The 20,300-nt window shown below is 31.2% G+C and overlaps 2 protein-coding genes and 1 pseudogene across 2 annotated transcripts; 2 read left to right on the plus strand and 1 right to left on the minus strand.

The window, feature by feature from the left end:
* The first annotated feature begins 6,742 nt into the window (after window positions 1-6,742).
* LOC118039701 (GATA transcription factor 5) lies at window positions 6,743-8,530 on the plus strand. The gene is made up of 3 exons (XM_035046463.2): window positions 6,743-6,985; window positions 7,100-7,414; window positions 7,508-8,530. The coding sequence occupies exons 2-3, from the start codon at window positions 7,103-7,105 to the stop codon at window positions 8,180-8,182; spliced, it is 987 nt and encodes a 328-aa protein (XP_034902354.1). The 5' UTR covers window positions 6,743-6,985; window positions 7,100-7,102; the 3' UTR covers window positions 8,183-8,530.
* Window positions 8,531-13,479: 4,949 nt separating this feature from the next.
* Window positions 13,480-15,746, plus strand: LOC118039700 (cytochrome P450 84A1-like; annotated as a pseudogene).
* A 1,033-nt stretch (window positions 15,747-16,779) lies between these two features.
* On the minus strand, window positions 16,780-19,689 carry LOC118039699 (protein FMP32, mitochondrial). The gene is made up of 7 exons (XM_035046462.2): window positions 19,364-19,689; window positions 19,152-19,283; window positions 18,983-19,042; window positions 17,919-17,995; window positions 17,778-17,834; window positions 17,258-17,324; window positions 16,780-17,157 (listed from the first exon to the last, which is right to left on the minus strand). Exons 1-7 carry the CDS (start codon window positions 19,535-19,537, stop codon window positions 17,038-17,040), a joined length of 687 nt encoding a protein of 228 aa, XP_034902353.1. The 5' UTR covers window positions 19,538-19,689; the 3' UTR covers window positions 16,780-17,037.
* Between the last annotated feature and the right edge of the window lie 611 nt (window positions 19,690-20,300).

The following is a 20,300-nucleotide window of genomic DNA, read 5'->3' on the forward strand; positions in this document are numbered from 1 at the left end:
CCTCCATATCTATACCTAACCCACCTTAACCTCATGATCCATTAGGAGCATTGTAGCTAATAATGTTATTACTTAGCTAACATGAGGGTGAGTATAATGCTATGACTTTACTTCCTCATAAAAGAATAAGTAAAACATTAGAGGCAAAAACCATAAATTTTAAGATCATAACCTCTATGTGCATGTTTAAGTTTGGGTATTTATGTCCTTTGTTTGGTTTTGTAAGAGATGTGTTTTCCTACTATAACCTATCTGTGAGTTAGTTTCACCTAAATAGGTGGATGATTGTAGCAATTTTTTACAAGTATTTGAGACTTGAAAGTCAAAATCCTATTGTTGGCTTGTTTAAATATTGCTATAGTCTATCTAATTCTCCTGAAGATAAGAAATATATGGCATAGTTTTACATTTTTTATAAGAGACAAACATAAAATCTCTTAAAAGATATTTTTCAAGGTAAATCATTATCAATAAAGAATTGGAGAAGTGATTGGGTAATAGCGTGTTATAGTAGTTTTATAACCTTTGCTAGAAAAGTGTGGGGATGTTTTCCAGTTTGGAAAGTTTCTATTGTGGATAATGTTGCTTCTTTTTTAGTCCAAATAAGCATAATATATTCCAGAATCTTGCTAATAATTGTCAATACTGTCTCTTTTATTTGGCCAAAGAGTATTCTCTAGACAACAGTATTTATAGTATAAAATATATTTTGTCATCTTCCTTGAATTTCTGGTAACACAATATTGTATTGATATTTATCCATGTTATTTACAGGTGGGCCCTATTCTTTGATACAATTAAAGAATAAGAAAAAATGAGCTTTAAATTCCTTATCGCCATCATCATCATCACTGTCCTTCATCACTGTCCTCTACAAAAACACAAAAGAAGAAGGAGGAAGAGTCTCATAACAAAGAATATCAAGAGAAGGGATCTTAGAATAAGAAAGCTTATAATAAGGAAGGGATTGTAGAAGAACCTAAAGTAGATGTAATAGAAGAAACTTAATAGAAAAGTGGTGAAATGGACAACAATATTGACATGGAAATAGATAGAAACACATATGCTTTATGCCTAAGGAATAAGAAAAGGAGTAGTTCCCAGCTTGTAATTCCTAACTCTCTCATGTCAATGACACCTTCTTCTAATTTATATCAAGCCCTAAACATGTATTACCTCAGATATTATTGTTCTAAATCCTATGCATACCATGACAAGTCCCATCAATATCCCTGATGATATAAATTTAAGTAGTAGTATTGTTGTTGGCACTTTTTCTTCTTTACATCCTTTTTTATTTCATTGTCTTTCCACCAAAACTTTTATAAATTATATGATTACTAATGGTGGTTGTCATATGCTTGGGGAACCTTTCTTTATAGGATTTTAACTTCATGGAGATATGACAACACTAATAGAGTGAGAAAGAGAGAGACTTCATAACTTTTACATTTAGGAATAATATTTCAACTATTGATAAAAATGGATAAAATACATATATTATTGCTAAAATAACTCAGTTTCCATGAGATATTCAACAATTAAAAAGAGGAAGTGTGTACAATCTTTTGACGAGTAACCTAACTGAAACTCTTCATGAGAGTAAAAGGCAATTGATCTCTTATTATTATCCTTTATTATTTTTTACTACCGGTAACTAATTTTTTTTAGGATTCCCAAAGGTAAGTATTAGTTCTTTAAATATTGAAAGAAGAACTTAAGCAAATAATTGTCTTTGATATTAGTTCATCAAGAGATTACAACTTGCAAGGAGAAACAAGCTCAAGTAAATCAGAGTTTTCATGAACTATAATCAATAGATCGCTCATTGCGCATAGAAAGAGATCTTTCTATGCAAAGCTTACATCCCTTCATGTTGCCATAGTAGAATCCAAACAAGAAATGACTAATTATAAGAAGAGAATTGAGGAGCTTGAGAAGATATCATCTTATGCTCAAAAAGCACTATTTGGTGTACAAGATAAAGTAGCAAAGGCTCAAGGTAAGGTGACTCAATTATAGGGAGAATGTTCATGTTAGAAATCACCGAGAGAAAATTACTTTGACTTTAAAACTACTTATGGTACTATTCTTGCACTAAAAACAACAATGAAGGGTAGATTGGTTGACATGATGAGAGACCCTAACTTTCATAATAGTTCTCAAAACATTAATGTAAACTTCTCCTGAATTTTTTATGACAATGTGCCTCTTTTTTATGAGCTTCAACCAAGGAGACTCGAGCAGCCTCTAAAGAATAATAATTATCTAATAAACCAGAGGAGTAAGTGATGGAAAAAATATATCATCGTCTCAGTAATGAAAAAATGTTATCTTGATATTTTTTAAAAGAATATAAACTTTACTTTTTACTTAGTTATATGAGTTATTTTTAAACTCGTTAGTGATAGGTCATGGTTTCTTAAAATCAACCCACATTTAAGAGACAACGTGTGAAAGTCATAACCCGAGACGAGAGTTCTCGACGCACAATTCTAAGTGAGGGAGGGGATGATTGAGCCCAACCCTGTGTTAGGCCTGGACGTGACCGTCCCTGATCATTTTTTGGTGCAGTCACAAGCTGAACCCATTTTCTCCTGGGCTCTAAACATGATTTAAGCCCCACATCTCTTAAATTGGGTGCGAAACTGAAGGGCTACTCTACACTGAGCCTCCTATAATTAACTCGAGCCTGAATTAATAATCATGATGCTCATCATAATCCCATTAAATACGAACAACTCGTTCATACTTATATTAATTAGAAGTGATGGTACAAGCAGTAGAATAATATTATTTTACTATTATAAGATTACATCTCTACCCCTCCTACATTGTATGAAGCAGCTCAAGCCAGATAATATAAAAAGGGAGTGGGATATATAGAAGGGGGTTCGAGACCTGATACTATGAAACAAAAACACACTCTCTGCCTCTTCTTCCTTCTCCTCTTCTCTATTTTCATAAAAGCGTATTAGTACTTTCATTAATGTCTTTCTTTACACAAATATTCATTGTATTGACTTGATCTTCGGAGGGTCTTCTATCAACACCCTAGAGGACTTTGTGCAAATATTTGTTCTAGAAGAGTTGATATCCTCCATAGAAAGATGTGCCCAAGGAAAGCCTACGTGGACTTGAAGTGGAGGTCATTAAATTCACCATAAATAATGTAAAAGATTTTTTAAAAGTAATTCATCCCAGAACATTCCTTGTGATTTTTATAACCTCGTCAGTCAAGTCAAATAAATGACACAAAAATAATATTTATGATTTAATTTTAAACTTGGTCGGATAAAAAGTTAAGTTTCAATATTGATATTCAGTTGAGTGTGTTTGTTTTTTACGTAGTTTTTATGGTTGTGGTTTTAAAAAATAAATTTTAAAAAAATGTGGTTAGGTTTGGTTAGTTGGATTTAGATACGTTTTTGGTTAAAATTATTGTTGAGGTTTATGTGTAGCAAAAAACATCTATAAAATATTTTGCTAGTTGTGTTTGAAAGTATGGTTGCGGTTATTTTTCAAAGTGCTTTTTACTTAAAAATGCATCAAAATAATTTTTTAAAAAATTATTTTTGATATCAGTGTATCAAATTGATCTGAAAAAAAAATGAAAGTAAAGAAAAAAATAAAAAAATTCTAAGTTTTTCAAAAGTGTTTTTGAAACACAAAAACAAATAATATTTTATGAAATTTAATTAAAAAACATGTAAAAATTGCTTTATAAAAACTATATTTCAACTTAATTTTTTAATGAATTTCATAATATAAAATATAATTTAATATATTACCAAATAATTTTTTGTGTTTTTTGTACCGCAAACGCAGTAGGTAAATGTAAACAAACGCACCCAATTAATTTAATAATTTCATTGATTTAAGCCGCGCCGTGTAAAGTGTGTAATCTAGTGGGAGCTAAATAATTAAGAAACAAATCAGAAAAGCATGCGGGTCCCAACAGACAGCTTAGAGACCATAATGCAACGCGCTTGCACTTTGCTTGACAATGTGGTCATGTGGTGCACTATCGTTTCACGCTTCAAAATAAAGAGCCCCCCTCCACTCGCTCTCGCATCGTGACCGTTAGATGCAAGCTTCCAAACACTATTGACCGTTAGATTTATACGCGTTAAGGATGCGAATGGTTGCTGAAGCAGAAGAGGACATGAAAAATCAGCCAGAGATGGTGGCGTGGTTAACGCGGCCAAGGAAGCTAATTTGGCAAATAATTTGAATCTGGAAGGACAATTTATGTAGACAGAAGGGCCAAAATGATTTAGTGGCTTTTTAGATGATTCGTCTCTGTTTTTCCCTTTCTTTTTGAATGTATTTGGCGCCATATGCTCCCATGACTTAATTTTGATCCTATCCCATTTGTTGATTTTGTGCTATTTTTCACATTGTACAGTTTTTTTTTTTTTTTTTTAATAGTTTCTTGTTTTCAAAAAGCATTATACCATGACAATAAATAAAATAATTTCTATAAATTACTTTAACAAACTAAAATATGACTTCTCATCTTTGAAAAAAAATTAACATATCATCAATATAAATTAAAACTGATCGAAATATTGATTAAAAAATATAACCTTATGATAATTAAATTTTTTTAGATAAGCATTTAATTATTATCTCAGCATATAAAATTAAGAAAATAAAAGATAATTGAGATATGTTTTTAAAAATATAAAGATTTATTTTAAAAACATATTTAATTTATATATCCTTCATTTCAACTAAATACATGTGAACGGAAAAATTTAATATTCAAAATGGGGAACAAGTACGAAGAAATGTGTGGATATTTTTATGCAATTGAGAGAATCTTGTTACCAAAATTTGGGGTTGTCACATATGCACGCGTGCAATTTTCAGACTGTACGTATTTGTTAGACAAACACGCATGTGCCATGCACCCTACATGACATAGACAAATATTGCAGCTATTTGTTTTTGTTCTTGTTTATTAAAAACTTTTAACAATATCAGAAATAGAATATATGCAGAAATATTATAGTTATTTTTTAAAATAATTTTTGTTTAGAAATATATTAAAATAATATATTTTATTTTTTAAAAAATATTTTTTATATCAACGCATCAAAATGATCTAAAAATATCAAAAAATATTAATTTAAAACAAAGAAAAAAAATAAAAAATTTAAATTTTTTTTTAAAAAATACTTTTAAAATACAAAAATAAACAAGGTCGTGACAACTTGATACGAACAAATTCTCTTAAAGTAATCCCTACAGAAAATATGTTTTTAGAAAATTATTTTTAAATTTTTTTATGTTTGTTTATCATTAAAAAAATTAGTCAACGAAAAATAATTTACAGTTAAAAAAAAAATTAGCTTGATTTCTACAAAAAGTATTTTCCTTTTATTTTAGGCGAAAAACACTTTCTATAAGTTGTGAAAAAATTTAGAAATGTCATGTTATCTACTAATTACATCAAATTTGATCCTCAAACTTTTGATTGTTATATATTTTATTTTAAATTTTTATTTCTTTTAATTTTATCCCCTTAGAATTTGATTTAATTTGATTTTTATATCAACTTTGATCCTTATTTTTATGATTGTTATTTATTTTTCTCTTATTATTTTCTTAATTAAATGTTTTTATCTGTTAGATTTAATTTCTATTATTTTAATTGTTATTTATTTTATTTGAGATAATTTATTAAATTAGATTTTTTTTCAATTTTATTCTCATTCAACTTTTTTAATTTGTAAGATTTGTTCTCATTATTTTAATAAGTTTGAAAAAAAAATATTAACAATTTATTTTTTAACTTATTTTTCATGACATAGCTAAATACTAAAAAATATTTTTTCCAATTTATTTTTTATGATACTACCAAATATAAAAAATTAATTTATTTTTTAAAAATCTATTTTTCAAAGAAACTACTTTTCAAAGAAAAAAAACTAAACGGGATAAGTGTTATAAAAAGGATTATATCATAATTTATTTTTTTGATAGACAATAGCAGGATAAATCACACATCAAATTAGTTTTTAATATTTCTACATGCAAAATTTCACTCTGATATATTTCATTTTATTTGAGACAAGGAGTATCCCTATAAATTTAATTTTATATGAGTAAAAAACATATATATCGAGAAGACATAATAGTCTGTCCAGCCAAATCATTTTATTAATTGATTGACTTATTGTCCGTAGCCCCAACTCATGTACAATCAATCCCCGTGTTCTTACCCTTCCATGGAGTTTCTTCTCTGTAATCTTCTTCAAGTTCTGTTAATGATAAAAATCTTCAGTGAAGTTGTCACGAGAGAAATAGAATCTCTCATTTTCTTAATAATTAAAAATTGCCAACTAAAATTAAGTTCTGTTTACGGCAGTGTTTTAATTGAAGTTTTTTTAAAAATTGATTTTTTAATATTTTAAAATTATTTTAATATATTGATTTCCTAAATAATTTTTTTTTAAAAAAATATTAAACACCGCCTTCAATCCACGCTGCAAAACAGTTGCTTTCTGAAATCTTTCTCAAGATAATTAAAGTGCGAACGAGGGCAGCTGGACACAGGTAGAAAATCAAAGAATCGGGGCCTAACTAACCACGAAAGTTCTTTGATTTTTTTTTTATTTTTTTTAGTTTCTGGCTTTGGTGGGTTCGTATGACCAAGGCATGGTGGCTAAAGGTAAGAAATCTATACGGGAACTGTGGATTCGCCTGGCCAGCCTATAAAGACCCGAGAATAGTCATCTCCTAAATTGACCACATATCACTCACAAAAATAATTCGCCACCATTAACTTTTACATACAAACATTAAATTTTCAAAAAAGAAAAAGAATTGCTAATAATAAGAGAGAGATATCTAAGAGAGGCAGACAAAGATAAGCCATTAACTCCGCACCAGTTTCGCCCAGTAAGAAGCCTTCATTTCAGTGCCCAACTAACACCATCTATCCTTTCAGTTTCTTCCTTCCCCTCATCTTTGTCAGGTAATTTAGCCATTTACAGCACATAAGCAAGCAATTAGTCTATGAACAGAAAACTTGTTGTATATTTAGGGAATTTTGGTTAAAGTTTTTTTGGTTCTTGAATTTTGAATATAGGAAATGGAGTTCTGCATGGAGACAAGAGCCTTGAAGTCAAGTTTACGCTACGAACTAGCTACAAAACCAACCCAACATGCTATTTCTGAAGATTTCTTTGCTTTTAACACACCTGCTGTTGTTTCAAGTGACCAAGATTTCTCTGTTGATTGTTTCTTGGACTTCTCTAATGGTGAATTCAAAGATGGTTATGCACAAGAAGAGGAAGAGAAAGACTCTCTCTCTGTTTCCTCTCAAGACCGTGTTGATGATGATTTTTACTCAAACTCCAGCAGCTTCTCCGATTCCTTTCTCTCAAGTGAACTTGCTGTACCAGTAAGTGAAGATGATTGAATTTTTGTCAATTATTGTTAATTCTGATGATATTTTTTGTGTTCTTAATGAAACCCATGTTTTGTCTTTTGACAGACCGATGACATAGCAGAGCTTGAATGGGTATCTCACTTTGTAGATGATTCTTTGTCTGATGTCTCTCTTTTGGTTCCTGCCTATAAAGGAAAACCAGAAAGCCACCATGCAAAGAACCGGTTCGAACCAGAACCCAAACCCTCTCTTGCAAAAATTCCTGGTTTTTTCCCTTCACGGGTTCCCTCCAAGGCAAGAACCAAACGGTCCGGACGCACTAGTCGCACCTGGTCGGGTAGGTCGAACCCAACCGAGACACCGTCATCCTCAGCATCCTCAACCTCTTCAATGCCGTGTCTTGTTTCAGCCAACACGGTCCAAACAATTGACTCGTTATCGTGGTTGAGTGAACCGCCAATGAAAAAACCAAAGAAAAGACCGGCGGTTCAAACTAGTGGGATAACGGCGTCGCCCCAATTCCAGCGTCGGTGCAGCCATTGCCAGGTTCAGAAGACCCCACAGTGGCGAACCGGGCCGCTCGGTGCGAAAACGCTATGTAATGCTTGTGGTGTTCGTTATAAATCCGGTCGACTTTTTCCGGAGTATAGACCAGCCTGCAGCCCTACCTTTTCGAGTGAAGTTCACTCGAATAGCCATCGAAAGGTGTTAGAGATGAGAAGGAAGAAGGAGATGGGCGGACCTGAATCCAGGTTGAACCAGATGGTTCCTAGTTTTTGAAGGTTTATCTGTAACGTGTAGGTTTTTTCTGAACCAGAGTCAAACCCGGTTCAGTTAGTCCGGTTTTATTTTTAGGTTGCAGACATCGAATGTATCATAGGAAGGGCATCTCTTAGTTCTAATTACCATAGTTTATAGGGAGATTCCTATCTCTATAGTCTTATCCTTTACTTCGTTTTTCTTAGTCTTCCTTTTAGTTTAGTTTCTTTATCGTCTAATTTCTTATTTTTTATATTGGGAGGGTTTTTGAAATAGCGGAGGGGGAATATCAAGTCTCTGCCTGTTCTTAGAAATCCCAGCCTGTTTTTGTTCGTTAGTATTTGCTAGTAAAATGCCCATTTTTGTCAATGTCCTTTGAAATGTTCAAAACAATCCAGCCATCACCTTTGACAATACAAAAAATTAAAATTAAAATTAAACGGATGGAGACAATTTAGACAATAAAATATGGTGGTGTTAGATTTCGGACCACCAAAGCCAATTCAATTTTGGACAAATGGTGCTTTCCCGAGTGGATGCACTATAAATTGTTTAGTGGTCTGCTGACTAAGAGCATGCCCCTGGTGTCATTATTAAGAATGACGTGTTTGAAATTGTATTTGAGATTGAGTTTTAATTTATTTTTTTATCATAATTTAATTTAATTTTTTTTAATACTTTTAGATTATTTTGATATGTAAATATCAAAAAATAAATTTTAAAAAATAAAATATACATATATATTATTTTAATATTTTTATAAATAAAAAATATTTTAAAAAATAATTAACACTGTGTTATCAAACACAAGTCAAGAGTCATGGCCAGCTTTCAATATTAGTATTTATTAACAAAACAACCTTGATTTTACGGTGATAGATAAGCATGATCAATTGGTGCACTTACGTGTAAGGCGCATGAATCATTGGTGCAATTATATGTCAGGACTGTTTGGTACAGTGGTTTAATGTTTTTGAAAAATTTTAAAAGTTTTTTTTTTTAATTTTAAATTATTTTTTAATATTTTTTTTTTTAAAAAATTTAAAATATTATTTTAATATATTTTTAAGTAAAAAATATTATAAATATTATTTTATATTTTTAACTAAATAGCTGACACTCCCGAGGCTGACAGGGGTGGCGATGTTTCCATGAACGTGAAATAATAAAGCAGCAGCATTCTGATATGGGACAACATTATAATTCTCATCTTCTTACACGGGCATGATGTTATTTTAGGTGCGATCATTATTCATTGCAATTATTCAGTACCAAATAAATCATGAACATGATTGACTAAGAAAAAAATGTTTTATTTATTTATTTTTGTATTAAAAAAATACTTTTAAATTTTTACTTTAAATTAATTTTTTATAATTTTGGATTGTATTGATGTTCTATTATCAAAAATAATTTTTATTTTTAAAAAAATATTATTATAATATATTTTCAAATAATTTAAAAAATAAGTATTGTTATAACATAAAGGATACATGTCTTCGTATCAAAGCTTGTTTTTAGTAATTTTTTTTTCGAATCATGTTGAAAATTATTTTTTAAAATAATGTTTGGTTGAAAGTTTAGTTACAATTAATTTTTAATGTATTTTTTATTTAAAAATATATTAAAATAATAATTATTTTTGTTTTTTTTTAAAATTATTTTTGATATCAAAACATAAAATATCAAAAAAATAAAATGCAAATACAAACAAGATCATAAGTAAAAAAAAAAAAAAAACAAGAAAAAACATGAAACTTACTTTTTGCGGTGGCTTTTTATACATTTTAAAAAAGAAAAAAGATCAGCACACTCATAAAGTGAAACGTTTAAAGTGGACTTCAAAATGGAATCATGATCGTTGGTTCCTTTGTTCTAGATGGGCTGGATGGACGGGTAGGATACCCAATCCCTCCAAACCCTCTTTGGAGCTACACCTTGGCTGTTGAAAGAGACTGGCTAATCATTATGAGTTTTTTTTTTTTTTTTTTAAATCGGATTAAGATGGATTTGGAATGTGATTATCTTGGCATATACTGACAAACTAATTAATTGAAAACCCTTAAAGGGATTGGTCCCTAGGAAAAGAGATTTAAATGCTTTCTTTGTTATATGAAAAGGAACTCCTAGCTCATGTTGAGCACCGTTTACTTTATACACAACACATAAAATAACCCCTTTTTCAAATAATTTCTTGATGATATTCTCACAATTAAATATCTTGTTTTTTATTGATTACTTTACTTTTTATAAATCTGAATTAACTTTAAAAAATTATAATGTTCGAGCTGAATCCATTGGATAAAATTAGTCACAATTATCTTTGTGTGTATAAACATGAAATAATAAGTTGTTAGTAATCTTCCAAGTTTTTGTTCAGTTTTCCTTCCCCACGTGCATAGTGAAATTCATGATGATGTTTGGAAGGAGTATTTTTTTACTTAGAAATGTATTAAAATAATATATTTTTAAAAAAATTTAAAATTTATTTTTAACATAACACATCAAAATGATCCAAAAATATATAAAAATTAATTTTAAATAATTTTTTTAAATTTTAATTGACCTTATTTAGACCGCATTCTTCTTAAATAGGCTTTCATCTTCTACAATAAAAAAAAAAAATTTAAGCAAAGTATCATATTTGATGGGTTTCTCAATCATTATTCTTCCTTTGTATTTATTATCTCCCAACTTTTGAATTTTCTTGTTATTAGAATTAATTTGTCCCATGTGGCCGAGCCAGACCTAACAACTTTTGGTATAAAAACAGTAAAGATAACGCCCTTATGGTGCTACAGTGTATTGTTCACAGTGCAAATACTTTATGTCTATAGTGTGGTCCATAATGCAATGAGTATATGTTCATAGTACCTACACAATTTTTTCCCCCTGTATTTTAAAGTATAGTATAATTTGTCATATTAGTTGATGTTTATGTGACAAAATATATCTGATAAATCTAAATTTAACGAGCCTAAAAAAATCTCTTAAAATACTAAAATAAAACTCTCTTGTAAAGATATGGACCCGGGTGGGAGTCTAGGTCCACGTTGGGCATGCTGCCTAGCCAAGAGGAACAGGCCAAGGTTGTTGCGGGGCCCATACTAGGTGTGACACGCCTAACTGGGGTGTTGGGTGTCAGGCTAGTACTCTCACGGACTCGGCCCCACCTACCATGAGGCTAGATAGCGTGTTTGAACCTATTTTTCACTACTATCAGGTTCAATAAACTTGTTTGAGCCCAACAATTCCTTGGTAATTTTTCCAAGACCCAATGCGAGTCTATTGGTAATCTTTCAGGACCCTCATGCGAGTCCTCCCAATATTTTATACTAATCCGATACATGTTATTTTGAGTAAACTACAACTTAAAATACCATATTAGTTTATATGGGTGAAATTACTCTGCAATCCCTCTTCTCCATAAAAAGACAAGATTCATGGTTTATAAATATCATATGAATCCACCAAGTTCAAGGTTCACAATCTCTTCATTCTTAATATTTTTGGCACATATATTTTCGAAACCTATCTCTATAAAATATCATCGAACTTTCTACCTCTATAAAGTTACTGACGTAAGCATTTAAAAGTCATTGCGTCCATTAAAGGAGACATTTCGAAGGTACTTGGCTTTCCATATCAATCTACAAGCCACCTTGACTTTTTACATCAAATTATCAACCAATACAAAGATAAGATTGCAAGAACTTAGTGATTAACTAATTATCTAACACATTATACTTATTACTAAACTACTTGGATATTTTAAGATATTATCACCATCTCTTCTTATAAAATAAGTTTAAAACATGATATTTATGAAATTAAAATTTAAAACAAAATTGTTTGAAAAAAAAAAACTCTATGTTATATAAAGGAAAAAAAAGTTATTAGAAAAATTTAAAGATTTAAAAGGAATGTGATATTTACTAATTTTCCATCATGACACAAAAATATGTTCATTTAATGGTAAAAAAAAAAAAAAAACAATGGTTCACATGCAAAACATGTGCCAAGTACTACTGACGTGTAAGTTGTGCAAGCATAATTTTAGTCACGTGTAAAAACCAGCAAATGTCATCTCCTAACAACGACAAAGTTAGAAATTATGTGCTGGTGGCTAACAAATATATTAAGAACAAATTATTCCATATATAATATATACATATAAATTATGGATCGACTTCTTAAAATGCTAAAATGTAGATTAAATAAAATTTGGCCCAAATAACGAAATATCTTGTAACTTGTTTTTGTTGAACTTGTATGCTTATTTAATTAAATGAAATGTTCAAAACATAATTTTTTACCATATATATCTAGCTAGTATTTCAATACAAAAATATAATATAAACATGTTTGATTGAAGAAATAAATATATAAAATAAGTTTATTTCTTAAAAAAATTATGTGATTTTTTGTTGTAAATATAATTTTTATTTTAATTATAGCATTTGATTGTTATCTCAAAAGAACAATAAAAAACTCAACTAATTTTTTTTTTCAAAAAAGACAAAATACAAAGATATCACTAGTATGTTATGATATATAAATTAATAATGAAAATACATAAAAACAAAATTTATTATTTAGAACCATCATGTAGAGATGATGGAACTTATACAGACTTAAAACATATTTTCATAATAATTAAAAATAAATAAAATTATCATATGGATAGGATGTAATTGAAAACAAAAAATTTTAGATTCTCAATATATTTTATAACTTTCATGTTGAAAAGGGCAATCTAGGAGACTTTAATTGCATGGCCATCAATATAATATTTGAGTAAAGTTAATTTTGACCACTATTTTTCTCAAAATTATCCTAAGAAATAATCATCTCATAAGTTTTACGCAAGAATCTTACGTTGGACTCGCAAATTTAATGGTTGAGGTTTTTTAGGAAGTGATTCTGAGACAACCTTATCAAATAAAATAAAAAAACAAAACAATAAGTGGGAATTGTTTTTATTCCATTTTGTACTCTGGCTCTTCACTCACTTCCTCCCTTAATCGGCTTACCAAACAGAACCTTGTTATGAGGACTATGGACTGAAAACATAAAATAGGAACGTAGGCAAGGGGTGGCCGGTGACCGATGACAGTAGCAAATCAAATCTGGAATCTCCAAATGTTCCCATGGAATTCTTCCACGTGCCATCTTGCTGTTGCCACTTATACAAGCAATTTCTCTGAACAACAGCGTTTTATAGACACGGCTAATTCACTAATCTCTCTATATAAATGCAGCCATGCAATGGTTATTGCCTGTTACCCCAAAAGTCACATTGTGCCAAACACAAACCCATGGATTCTCTCCAATCTCTTCAAATTTCTCCGATGCTGTTTTTTTATCTTAGTCTCTCTATCTGTCTCCATAATTTTACTGATTCCGATGCGTAAGAAGCCCCCATACCCTCCTGGACCAAGAGGGTATCCGATTAATGGCAACATGGGCATGATGGACCAACTGACCCACCATGGTTTAGCTAGACTCTCTAGACAATACGGTGGGCTCTGCCACCTTCAAATGGGAGGGCTTCATGTTGTGGTTGTGTCAACACCAGAAATAGCTCGTGAAGTCCTCCAAGTTCAAGATATTGTTTTTGCCAACAGGCCTGCAAATGTTGCAATTGTCTACGTGACCTATGATAGAGCAGATATGGCCTTTGCCAATTATGGTTCATTCTGACGTCAAATGAGAAAAATCTGTGTTATGAAGCTATTAATTTAGTCCAAAAGGGGCTGAATCTTGGGTCTTCGTAAGAGATGAAATGGAATTTACAATTAGACAGACGTTGAAAAAAACTGGTGAACCTAATATTGGTGAGCTGGTGCTTGCATTAACGTATAAGGCTGCTTATGGCTCATCTCCGAATGAAGAGTTTGTGTCAATTTTGCAAGAATTTTCAAAGCTTTTTTTGGAGCCTATAATGTTGTTGATTTCTTTCCTTGGTTGGGTTGGATTCATGCACTGGATTTCAATAAAAGGCTAGCTAAGGCAAGAAATCCTGAAGATGGACTGGGGCCAAAGTTTGTAAACTATTTTGGTTCTTTAGATGGGTTCATTGAGACAATCATCGACGAACATTTAATCAAGAAAAAGACTAGCGAAAGTCTCAATTCCAAAGACTAAAATGAAGAGGTAGACACAGACATGGTGGATGAATTACTTGCCTTTTACAGTGAAGATGCTTCGAAAAATAATTTTGACAAATCAAAGTCCACCATCAAGTTCAACAAAGATAATATCAAAGCTCTCATCATGGTAAATTAAGAACATTTACTCTATGATATTCCCTCATTTATTTTTTTTATTGATTATAGGGACATAAATTTAACATCAGAGCAAGCTAGAATCTCTCGCATTAATCAATACGTTTTTTTTACAATTATTTATCTCGTTTTGCCCTTTTTTTTTTGTCTCTATTTACCTCATTTTTCACTTTCGATCTTATCCATTAAAGATTCTTTGAAAATCAACACACGTTTTGGTGAACAAATGGCTATTTTTTAGTGATAGTTGAATTGTGATTCTTTCATGAAACTCCCACAATTTTAAGATTAAATTAAAAAAATTTGTTTTCGAAAAAGAGCATGCAAGTAAAATATGTTGTGTAGAAAAAAAATCATGGCCTCAAGCCATAATGATAGGATTTGTGTGTGTGTGTGTGTGTGTGTGTAAGGTGATGCATTTATGGTAAATATTCAATAACTGACATGAAATTATATATATATATATATATATATATATATATATATATATATATATAGAGAGAGAGAGAGAGAGAGAGAGAGAGAATACGAAGAAATAATATTAAATGACATCACTCCACCTCTTAAGGGTTCACAAGTTTTTACTATTTCTTTGGTTATTATATATCAAATGACAATTTGTTCATGCTCTTAGTTTAACTAAAAAATGGCTAAACTTTATATAAATTATTTAGATTTCAAATATAGAATCTTTAATTCAATAAACTATCCAATCTGTTCATTTAATTAAAAATAAAATAATCAATTAGAAATTGGTAAAAGCATTCAGAGCATGGTGGGCAAGAAAACTAGTTCTAAACACATGCATTGTACTTCGCCTCTACAGATGTTTGGTGGAACTGAAACTGTGGCATCAGCAACAGAATGGGCAGTTGCAGAGTTAATGAAGAGCTCAGATGACCTCAAGAGAGTCCAGCAAGAACTTGAAGACGTGGTTGGCTTGAATCGGAAAGTCCATGAACCGGACCTTGAGACTTACCTATCTCAAATGCGCAATGAAAGAAACCCTACGTCTCCACCCTCCAATCCCTCTCCTCCTCCATGAAACAGCTGAAGATATATAGTATCCTTAACGGGTATAGAGTCGAGACCGCGTGTCATGATCAATGCATGGGCTATCGGGCGTGACCCGAATGCAAGGGCTGTTCGACTTGTTGCTGTGCCAACTTGTGGGTTGAATTGTTCCTTTTGAAGTAAAAAGAGGGAGGGAAGAGGAAAATGGCGGTCAATCTCTTCAGTATCTTAGGGTTCCATTGTCTCAGAGTCTCGACATTATCCTGAGTACGTACTAAAGTATTTTGTGCGCAACTTTCTTACTTTACCCGTCTTTCCGTCTCCTGTTCTGCTAGGTTCATGTGCGAGTAATGTTCGGTTCAAATTAAGCCTGAAAAACGATAGTCATGACTTGTTCTGTCTTTTCGATATTTTGGATGGAAGTATAAAACTAGTAAACGAGATGTCTACAAGTTGGATTCTTGGTGTCTCCTGGGATCTTCGAAGCTATTCTGCTACAACATATAACCAACGAATAGACTTGGGCTATGCTGTGAGCCCGCCTAATTTTTTTTTAATGTGAAAAAAAAAAATCAAAGAAATACAAGTGTTAAAACAAAAAAATAATTTTTTTTTTTTAGATTCAAGTCATTAAATTGATTAAATTTAATAACTTAACTAATTTAAATAATACAAATAAAAAATACAATGATAATAAATAAAGTAGTAAAAAAATTAACAATGAAAAAAAAAAAAGAAAAAAAATCTACCGAGTTAGCATATTAAATTTATAACTGGAAAACAGGGGATGATTAAATTTTGAAATTTATTTTTATTTAAAATTTATTTTTTAAGAGTTTTCAGATTGCTTTAATATATTAATATCAAAAATAATTTTTTAAAAAAATATTTTAATATATTTCTAAATAAAAAAATACTTTAAAAATCAATCATTAGTGTATTCTCAAACCACCTCTAAGTCTGAAGCATCAAAGACACCTAGCACTGAGGGAATAAAAAAAGGAATTTTCAATTAGTTACAAATGAAGAGTTATGAATTTATTAAATTTATTGAATGTAATAGGTCGATACAAGTAGCGCACCTTTAAAATCGATTAATGTGCAGATTAACTTGAGAATACCTCTTTTTGGCTAACAAAAAGAAGCTGTGATAAAAAAATCCTTGGATATTTTATGATAGACAGCCCATAAAAGCAGATGATCCGACGTCTAAAAAACTACACAACACAATCTTCACAAAATTGGAGTTTTTATGCACCCATGTGCTTCTGCCAGACAAAGAACACCATTTTATATACTTAATTGTGTCACATTCCATTTATATGTGAAAAAAACAACTGAGTTCCTAAAAGCACAATCAATAATTGCATCTGTTTTCCGGTTTTTATATGGCATTAAAACTAAGGGTAGCACGAAATGAAACCTTGCGGATACCCATGGGAAAACCAACAACTGTTCTAACTATGACTATCAAACAATGCTCCTATACTGTTTGATTTTGTTGTGCTGACAGTTTCCATGAAAAAAAAGGAAATTTATAATCTTGCAAGAGTTTTGCAATTAATTGCCAAAGCACTACAACAAGATACGTACTGTTGCAATTCCAACTGCACATATGGATACGAGGGTACCTATGCAGTATTTAATCACATCATATTTGGCTGCTTCCAAGTGTGCTCTTAATGCATGAATTTCCTGTGGACAAAATCAAATATTTCAAATTGAATCAGGTTTCTTTGCCATTACAAAAGGCTAGAAAGCAAATATTATTTTCACTTGAAATTAATATGCTCACCCGATCAAGCTTGTTTGTGAGACTGGTGGTTTCTGCATTTTGATTAGCTAGCTCGTCACGGATGCGCCTGCACATAGTTAAAGCATTCAATATGAAGCAGTTGTAAAGCTAGAAAGTGACAAATCTGGGGATAACAAGTAGGAACGAGAACTGCCATGGGTATCCATGTCAGAGCCAAAAAAAACCCTTGGATCAGCATGTTATAAATAATGTTTTATAACAGTTCTTTTAATTTCATTTTGTAATATAAAAAACAAGATATTAAAATTCAGTCATCTGTTTTCCATCTCACTCTCTTTTCTGTTGTATGTATGTAACTAAAGCCTTACCAATCAAAGCAGCAAGGACCCTATTCAAATAGCCTAACCAAATAACCTCCATATTTGGGTTCTTGCAGTTCAAAATGGAGGAAAGAATCAAGTAAGAATTTTTTTTGCTTTGGGGATTCTCATTACTAATCCACGGACTGCATACTCAATTGCTGGTTGGGTAGATTAGTAACAAAGTCAATTTTCCTTACCCTCTTTCGAGATTCAAATCCAAACGCTGTCCAGCAGTGACCTTGTCGATTTCATGCCTGTAGAGAGAAAAATATTAAACAGTGAGCATCAGCATTAAAAAAAAAAAATCATGCATCTGGCAGAAAACTGCTACCACAGACCTCAGTTCACTGCTCATTTTCTCGATGTCACCTCGTAATTTTTCAATCTCACGTTGCAACATAGAAAAATGATGCTCCTGCATTATGCAAAATTCTTCATGAATAATCAACACAACAAACACCAGGGATAACTGCACTAAGATCATCTAGTAATTCCTGTGTCAATCTATAATAATTGTATTTTATGCTCCTAATTACTTTGAGAAGCACAAAATTTATATAAAACTGATGCAAGAATACATACATAAAAGTCCATCACTTTTACTCTCTGCAAAAGAAATCCCAAACCACAAAAAGGTTCATGAAGCACTAAAACTAGAAATTCTTCAAGGTAACAAGTAGAATGCTTTAAGAGTGAGAAAAAAATTCCGCTTGACAAACAAATTTGTTAAGTTGATGCATAGCTGAGAGTATACGCTATCAACACTCTTATTGAAACATTTGATACTACTTATGGAGTAGCTCATATACAATAGCACTTGAACACTTTCTTGCTCTATAACATGCCACATCTCACTCTCTCCTCCCGCATAGAGTGACTATCCTAGAGGCTTCAGAAAGGCTCGAAAAGTTCTTCCATAGTAATCACTCAAAGATCTAAACAGTCAATTTTACTTCCAACAACATCAAAATTGGTTGTAAGAACAACCATTTTTTCAGATTAAAGTGATTTCTTCCAGCCTCAACTCATAGAAAGTGCTCCTACAACTACGTCCGAATATACATGCGATAATATCCTACATTTCCTGAATATTGTTGAAATCTCTTTGACCAACCGTCAAAGGAAAACATCGACATGCTACTTGACATTAGATATTGTTCAAGATCACATAATTACATCCATGAATCTATTAAAGAATATTACATTGCACACATAAAAGGAGAAAACAAACAATAAGCAATTGTTTGAACAATAATCCTGAACGCAAACTCCCAACCTTTGATAAATGCAAGAACTTAAACACTAGGATTATCCTAAACCTAATAATACACCGATAGAAACCCTGGAAATAAACACATAAACGGACATTATATCTAATAGAAATCGAAGAAATTCACAGTACCTGAGAACTCTGTACTTCAGATTTAAATTTGGACAGGTTCGATTCCTGAATCATTTCACTCTACAAAAATTCCAAAAATTAAAATAAGCATCAAAATTCACAGTAAAAAGAAGTAAGAATATCAAACAGTTGGCCCGCAGGAAAAATCAAACTCGAAAAGAATTACTACCTTCTGCATTCCAGCCTTGGAAACAAAACAATGAGCCACATTCTCCAAACTATCATTCAACACTTCAGTAATCGCAGCCGTTATCGCCTCCGCTTGCTTCGACGGCACGCCTTGAGCTTCCAATCCTCTCACCTTCAAGACAACAAAAAATCAGTTATTATTTTTCCACGTATTAAACTTCGAAACTTCTAAAATTGAAGTAATATATTTACCAGTGCTAACGTATCAACGAGAAATGCGCGTTTATTGTTAGGTTTAACGAGCTGCGAAACCTGGCGGTAATCAAATCTGTTCGACGAAGAAGATGACGTGTGAATCACTCGAGATTTTGGAAAGAGAATCGCAGAATTAACGCCTGATTTAACCACTCGATTGCAAAGAGCCATTAATTTTCTTTTCAAATCTGTTGACAAAAAAAAGAGTCAAAAAAGACGAAGAATTAGATTTTGTTCATTTTTTGTTTGTTTGGATATAAGGAGAGCTGGATGAAAAATTGGAGCGAGGGACAGAGGGGGAGGAGGGAGGCGGGGATTTGGGGTAATTATACTGGATGAAGTGGTATTCGTTGTTTTTAAATTTTTTTAAAATATATTAAAATAATATATTTTTTATTCTTAAAAAATTGATTTTTAATATTAATATATAAAATATTTAAAATTAAAAATTAATTTGATAAAAAAATTCAAAAGTTTTTAGAAATTTTTTTTTAACGCAAAAACAAATTCTTTAAAAAAAAAAACAAGGAAGAAAAGAGTAATTTGTATCAGCGTTTTATTTATTTATTTATTCAAGTGTTGCTCGCTTGATTGTTGAGAATGTTTCCTTTGCTTCTATGGGTTCCCTTTATTGCCAAGTGCTTTCCCATTCGAGGAATGCTCAAGTCTAGTTATCTCTCCCCTTTGTATATTTTCGTTGAGAATTTGTTCGTGTCGTTACCAATCTAAAGAGAGGTGAATGAATTAATTTGGACGTGTAAGGAAAGCCCAATTTTGGAACCCCACATTAGCTAAATATTTGGTTAAACCAGGGATTAAGGCGTGTTTGGAATCGATGGTATTGGATCAGAGTGCTCTTAAAGTGTGTTTTGAAAATTCATGAATGATAATTTTTTAAAATATTTTTTATTTAAAATAATATTTTTTATTTTAA

Source organism: Populus alba, chromosome 4 (assembly GCF_005239225.2).
Source record: "Populus alba chromosome 4, ASM523922v2, whole genome shotgun sequence".
NCBI classification, from domain to species: domain Eukaryota; kingdom Viridiplantae; phylum Streptophyta; class Magnoliopsida; order Malpighiales; family Salicaceae; genus Populus; species Populus alba.